The sequence below is a fragment of the Cryptomeria japonica genome, chromosome 9 (genome assembly GCF_030272615.1).
Source record: "Cryptomeria japonica chromosome 9, Sugi_1.0, whole genome shotgun sequence".
NCBI lineage: Eukaryota > Viridiplantae > Streptophyta > Pinopsida > Cupressales > Cupressaceae > Cryptomeria > Cryptomeria japonica.
The window spans coordinates 546,923,617-546,931,153 of NC_081413.1; the positions used below are offsets into that span (position 1 = coordinate 546,923,617).

Here is a 7,537-nt window from a genome sequence, read left to right on the forward strand (position 1 = left end):
AACTAGAGATAAGTATCTCTAAACCCATTAAACTGCAACAACTCATCAAAAATACACTAACCAAACCAACTCATCCAATTTGACTGCAACACTGGAATACACAGAAGAATATGTTGACATCAATGACAACACATTATTCCAGCAAACTTCTCAACAATATCCAACAATTAGGTCTAGCAAGATCCTCAAATTCTTATGAGGAGCCACATACACAAGGAGTCACATGGACTAGCAGGTTATGTTATGCTAGGTTAATCATGCACAAGTGAAGGTGTCACAAGAGCTAGAAAGTTGTGTTATGCTAGGTGAGATTCATGCCAACAGAAATTGCAAGGCCAAGAAAAATGGCAACATTTATGTAGCAATTTAAAACACACATGCATACGAAGGGCAGAATTAGATTTTTTTTTAACACCCCCTTTATGCAAAGTGCGTTTTATCTACCTGGATAGTTGTTTCCAAGAAAAAATCCTCTATTTGTTGGGTAATCTTGGATAGGATACTACAAAATGGGTGTTGCAGTGGCACCAAGCTAATCATGGTGTGTGATCAAAGTGTACAAACTAGGACCTCATAGTGTGCACACAAAGTGAAATGCATAGCAGAGTATATGCCCCCACTTTAAAGTGATTGCATACGCCAATTGGGAGCAATTTCTTTAGGGTAGTATAGCTCCAAAGATGAGAATGTCGTAATAATGAATTGTACGGTCCCAAACATAGGCAAATCAAAGGTAAAACTCACATACATAGCAAGAGAACATAAAAATCCACTATCTAGGGTTAATATGCCCATAAGATGAATAATCTAAATCAATATGATTTTTTAAATTGACCTCATCCCCCAAAGGCAATGGAACTAATTTTGTGTCCCTCCCTAATTGATACCTCTAATAAACATCTCATATCCACACACTGTGTTAGGTAATATGTTTTGATAGACATTACATATAGCAATGCTCTCAACTATTTATTTTCAAGCATTATGAGCATTTATGTAACATGTTTAATATAATATCAAATTCTCGTGTCAATGATCTTGTCTTTTTTAAAAGGTATTCATAGAAACTAAGTTAGGATCTAGTCAATAGCAATCATAAGTAGTGGCAATTAGTTACCTATTTATGGGTGGTCATGGTTAAGTTTAAATGGATGATTAATTATTTAAACAATGATAACAATCTTGGTTGGGGTTACTTTTTTCTTCAATATATAATGTAGATGATTACTTAAGTGTTAATGGCAAAATCATATGTCAAAAATGAAGCAAATAAAATCTATGTTTGTTGAAGTTAGAGGGAGTCCAACACCATGTTGGAAAGTCAATGCTAACTATGTGATAGATAAGAAGTGTCATTCCTTTACCACCTAGAGAGTCAATTAAATACAAGTTTACATGATTAATTGCTATATATCTATATTTAAAAGCATTCATGTGCATTTCATTTATTATCATCGAACATCAAGGAAGTATCATTCTCATTTAGGGAGCATGCCAAGAACACTTATATTGGAACACCTAAAATGAATCTAGATCTACACTGGTCATCTTTAAAGCATTTGCACAATTAAAACTTGTTTTTATCGCTAGCATGAGTGTAAAGTCTAAGGGTTGACATAGGAGAACTTATTCCCTAGGCTAAAGGCTTTCACATATAATATAACTCCATATAGTAGAGAAAGCAAAGACAAATTTAGTAAATGAGAGTGCACGAGTTCAAAATCACATATGAGATTTAGAAATAGAAAATACCTAAATTTATAGATTTGAACTCATCTAGAATATAAATCTTATGCAAAACTTGAGACATTAAACAAATAAAAAGACATCATTTTCAAATATAAGAGAGTTCCAATTCCATAAAATGTTTTCCTCTACAATCATCAAACTAAAACTATTATCCATTTTATTTTACTTTTACCTTCTTACAATAAGTTTTAACTCAAAATTACATAAACCTATAATTATCATTTCTATTTATTTATTTATATTTTATTGGATCAGCCCAAGTTTAATTTTGGAAAAGTTTATTTCTTTTAGACTTCTTGCAACTTTCTTTTTGAAATGATTAGAACCGAAGAAGATATTAGGATCAATACATGAGCATGAAAGATTTAAATCTATAGATTTAATCCCTATTAAAAATTAAATCTTATGCAAAACTTACACATTAGACAAATAAAAAAAATTTACCATTTTCATGAAAAAAAAAAAACAAATTTCATAAAATCAAAATATAACTATTATTCACGATACTTGTATTTTTTCAAGAAGATTTAACTCAAAATCACATACACCCACAATTATCATTGTATTCATGTATTTGTATCTTATTGGACCAGCCCAAGTTTAGTTTTGGACTTCCTGCAACTTTCTTTCTGAAATGATTAGAACCAGGGAAGATATTGACCAATGATGTTGAAATAAAGAACAATTTTTGCTTTAATAAGAAGATGATTCCCTTTGTTAAGTGAGGGAATCCATGGGTCATGGATGTTAAAGGTAATGGTGATAGTTGCATCCATAATAGGTCTTGGAGTTATTAGGAGAACATAAAAATAATGAATATAGTAATCCTGTCTGTCAATACAAATGAAGTTCCGTCTCACCCACAAAGTCATTAAGATCAGCCTACTCAGATCACACTTTAGGCATTGGCAATTGGAAAGAAGACTAGGGTACAATTGTCCCACGAGACATACAAAATGAATTACATCTGTAATGTGTGCACAAGAGTTATTCAGCCACAAGATTTGTTATGTGGATGTGCAATGTCGACCACCAAAATGGTATTCAATTCGGTGCACTATGGAATAAAGAAAGAGTTAGATTTATGAAATAAAATCATATGATACGTGTTTCCCACAATGGTGGAATAGTTTCCTCCTTGTTTACTTGGTCTAAAATTCTCTCCACAAATTTGAAGAGACCCACATCGATGGTGCCTGTATTTTTCAATAAACAATGGAGAACTTTTTGTTCTTTATATATTCTTACAAGGTTGGGGATGAAATAATTAAAGCTATTTGTTTTGTCATGGCTTCTGGAGATTCCGAAACAGTCGTTCTCCTTTGGGAGAATGAGATAGAGAAAGTGAAAGAAAAAGAGAAGAAAACAGTGAAAGTGGAGGAGATAATAGAGGAGCATGTTGGGGCACTGGGTTTTGCACAGGCAATCCATGTGTTTCTGGTGTCTTTGGCCTGGTTTTTTGATTCACAGCATACTTTGGTCACCATTTTCACTGATGCTCGGCCATCTTTTCGGTGTGTTGGAGTTCAATCCCAATGCTCCTCCTCCATCTGTGAAATGGATAGGAGGTCATGGGAGTGGGTTGGAGGGAAAGGGGCTTCTATAATTTCAGAGTGGGATCTGGTTTGCCATGATAGCTTCAAAGCAGGACTCCCTGCCTCCATATTCTTCATTGGGTCTTTTCTAGGTCATTCAAATCTTCCATTGCTTTTCTTACACACAGTTTATGATCATATAGATTTTTTATGTTTGTTTTACTGGAGGGATTTAGAGTGTTAAGAATTGAGAGGTATTCATATCTTATCATGCACATTCGTTTTCTTATTGACATTATTTCTTTAATTGAATGTTAAGAATTGCAGGATATGCATTTTGTCAAAATACCTTCCTTGCATGTTCGTTTTCTTATAAGTATTCTTCCTTGGTTAAGTGTCAAGGATTGAGGGGTATTCATTATGTCAAAACACCTTGTCACACATGTTCATTTTCTTATTGATATTCTTTCCTTAGTTAAAAGTGTGAAGGATTGAGGGGTATTCATTCTGTCAAAATACCTTATTGGTATTATTTCCTTCTCTAAAGTATGTCATTAGAACTCAATTTTGGTGTCATCCCTTATATCATGCCTTTGTGTGAGTTTGAATCTTGATTGATGACAAAATTAAGGAACATACCATCACCCTCACTAATTGTGCTCAATCAATTGAACTATAACCCATAAGTACTATATAAATATTTTAAATATTTCTATTACTTAAGATGTATTTTTATTTATTTATTTATTTATTTATTTAGTAAAGACGATCATGGGAGTTGCTCTTATTCTATTTTAAAAAAAAGAGAATTAGTTTTCTGATATAATTTAAATAATATAAATTATGAGTATATTATAATTGATGTGGTTATTTGCAGTTTGTATAGTCCATATTAAGAATTCATTAGAGATTTTTTTATTTGACTATGAAATTTATATTATCGACATTTTGGATCAAGGTCATGATCTATGGTTAGATGAATAAAAAGAAAAGAGAAAAATCATTTGTTTGAGATTGATTTCTTTCAACTTTTTATAATTATTTATTAGATTTATTAAATTTGATAGTCACCTAATCTTTTTCATTACTCTGATTATAATTACTAATGTGAAAAGACATACTATAATTGTATATGTGTGCGTACATAAAAAGCCAAAAAAGGTAAATACATCAGTAAGTTTTTTTCTATTTTAATTAAAAAGGGATAGTGAGACTCATCAATTCATATTTTATGATGCATCACAATTTCTTTTTTCATGTTTTTTATATAGATTATTTAATAGAGGCATTCTAGAGTTGTATAAGAAGGACTTATGTACATTAAAAAATAAAAAATAAAAAGTAAATACATTTGTAGGTTCTTTTTCTGTTTCATGTTAAAAAGGACACTCATTCTTATAGCTCATGTTTTATGATGCATCACAATTGTTTTTTCCACATTTTTATATAAATTTATTACTTAATATATAGAGACATTCTACCCCTGTATAAATAAATGTGAAAAACCCATGTACATAAAAAAATCCAAAAAAGAGTAAATACAAGTGTAGTTTTTTCTTGTTTTGCCTAAAAAGGGACACTCATTCTTATCAGTTCATGTTTTATGATGCATCATAGTTACTTTCTGACATTTTTATATAAATCTCTTACTTAATATAGAGAGACTTTCTACAACTGTATATTTCAATGTGAAAATTCATGTACATAAAAATCTAAAAAAGTAAATACACTAGTAATTTTTTCTCTATTTTAATCAAAAATAACAGCCAAACTCACCAACTCATATTTTATGATGCATGGTGATTCATTTCTCTACATAGATAAATCTTAATTTCTTTCACCACCTGTTTATATAGATTTCTTATATATATGCTAACAACGATTTTACTATAAATTTCTTATATATAGTTTTTTATATAAATTTCTTAAAGATATATATGCTAGTTACTCCTTATTGTAACAATTCCAAACCTTGAGATTTTATTGAACCCAGCTATTCCTATTTGTTTTTTATATTAAAATTAGCAAAACAAAGATACTGACCCTGTATATATCCTTATTTATTTATTATTTTAAAAGCAAAAAAGAACAAAGAAAAGGTGCTGACCTTGTATATCCCTATTTGTTGCTTCCAGAATCTCATGTTTAGACAGCTGACAGATTCATATTTTTTGATGCATCACCATTTAATTTTCTACATAAATGCATCTTAATTGCATTCACGATCTTTTTACATAGATTTTTTAAAAATATATGCTAGTGACTTCTCACTGTAACAAGTTCAGACCTCTGAAATTTTATTAAATGTCAATTATCCTTATTTATTTTTGGTATTAAAAGCAACAAACAAAGATACTGAACCTATTTGTTCCTTCCCCAGGATCAACTGTATTTGGGCGGCTGGCAGATTCATATCTGGGCAGAAAAAGGACATTGCTGTTATCGTGCATGCTGACAGCCGCCACAGGACTCCTCACCGCCATTTCTCCAAACTTCTGGATATATGCTCTGCTACGCTTCGCCAATGGCTTCTCACGCTCAGGAATCGGAATGAGCTGCCTGGTTTTATCAACAGAAGTAGTGGGTCGAAAATGGAGAGGCCAAGTGGGCCAATACGGATTCTTCTTCTTCACAGCAGGATTTCTCGCACTACCCGCCATGGCATACCTCACAAAATCCTCATGGCGAGACACATACCTCCTGATCTCCATACCACCCTTAGTCTACTCCCTCGCCATTCTTCCATTAATCTCAGAATCCCCACGATGGCTTGCAGTACGAGGAAGAACAAAAGAAGCACTGGAAATCCTATCAAACATGGCGAAACTCAACGGCAAAACTATACCCCCTGAGGTAGTAATAAGTGGGCCAGATGAAAAATCCCAAGAGAGTGGGAAATCCCTGTGGGCAGTCGATTGGGCTCGCAGGCGTATGATTGTTGTAATGGTGGTGGGATTTGGAATTGGGTTCGTGTATTATGGGATTCAACTCAATGTTGAAAATCTCAACTTTGATTTGTATCTGAGTGTTGCAGTGAATGCATTGATGGAAATCCCTGCTGTGTTTTTGGGATCGTTGCTCTTGTCTTGCATGGACCGCCGCCTTTTGGTTGCATGTGCTTGTGTGCTCGCTGGGACGGCTTGCATGTTGTGTTCTGTTCTTGGTAAGAAGCAGGGGAATTGGGGGCAACTTATTGCAGAGTCTGTGGGTTTCATGGCGGTCTCTACTTCTTTTGATGTGATGTATATTTACAGTGTTGAGCTTTTTCCTACCAATGTACGTAATTTGGCCGTTTCGATGCTTCGGCAGGCTCTTATGACAGGGGCTTCTCTGGCCCCTGTTTTGGTCATGTTGGGAAGAGTAAATGCTGCTCTTTCTTTTGTTGTTTTTGGGGTTGTGGGGATTGGGAGTGGGTTTTTGACTCTTCGCCTTTCAGAGACAAGGAACCGTCCGCTTTATGAGACTCTGGAGCAGCAGGAAAAGGAGCAGAATGAGTCTTTGCAGCTTGAGTTGCAGCAGTCCCAGTTCGTCATTGCTTAACAGCTCCATTAGATTCAGACCCATTTGAAAAAGAAAAAGTGGTTTTGGGTCTGAAATAATGTTGATTCAAGTAAATTTTATGTGGTTGGATTCAGAAACGAGATGTGCTAATCAGTATGGACTGTGGAAATGTGGAAAACTGATGTGTCTAAGGATCAAAAATTCCAGTAAAAGTGTATTCTATTAATAGTTATGAGATATATGGGCTCTTCAACGTTGACATATATGGGCTTCAGATAGCCTTACAAGATTTGTAAATTTATATTAATGTTGGTTGTAGATCTTAATCAAAAGTTGGATATATTATATCCGGTTGTATCTCTTCAAAATAGGGAGATTGTTCATTCTTAAATTGTCTTCATATTTATGCTAATGTTATTATAGGTGGCTGAGCCCACACATATTAAATTTAGAGAATGTTAGTCAATTTTGAGTGTTTAACACTTTTAAATCTACAACTCAAAGCTTAGTGTGCCTGATTCAAACCATCTCTGCACATTCTATATTGAAGTCGTTCTCTTTTCACAATCAAAATAGTTGTGTTCTCATTTCTCACATTTTCTTAAATATTGTTCATTTATTGATCTGGCATCCAACATGATGTGAGCTAGTTCTTAACTAGGCTATCAATATTTTTGTCTTTCCTTTAATTTTTTCTTATGTAAACATTCTTTCATGATTCTATCTAAAGTTCAACTCTTTGATATAATATA

At 33.2% G+C, this 7,537-nt stretch overlaps 1 protein-coding gene across 1 annotated transcript; it reads left to right on the forward strand.

Moving 5' to 3' along the window:
- Nucleotides 1-2,949: 2,949 nt before the first annotated feature.
- LOC131060995 (organic cation/carnitine transporter 1) lies at nucleotides 2,950-7,176 on the forward strand. Its single transcript, XM_057994493.2, has 2 exons — nucleotides 2,950-3,436; nucleotides 5,665-7,176. Exons 1-2 carry the CDS (start codon nucleotides 2,965-2,967, stop codon nucleotides 6,822-6,824), a joined length of 1,632 nt encoding a protein of 543 aa, XP_057850476.2. The 5' UTR covers nucleotides 2,950-2,964; the 3' UTR covers nucleotides 6,825-7,176.
- The last annotated feature ends 361 nt before the right edge of the window (nucleotides 7,177-7,537 follow it).

Bases quoted from the DNA above. Each gene is read 5' to 3' on its own strand.
- LOC131060995 (XM_057994493.2), top strand. From the start codon at position 2,965: ATGGAGAACTTTTTGTTCTTTATATATTCTTACAAGGTTGGGGATGAA. The intron at 3,437-5,664 runs GTCATTCAAATC...TTCCTTCCCCAG, and splicing joins CTTCATTGGGTCTTTTCTAG to GATCAACTGTATTTGGGCGG.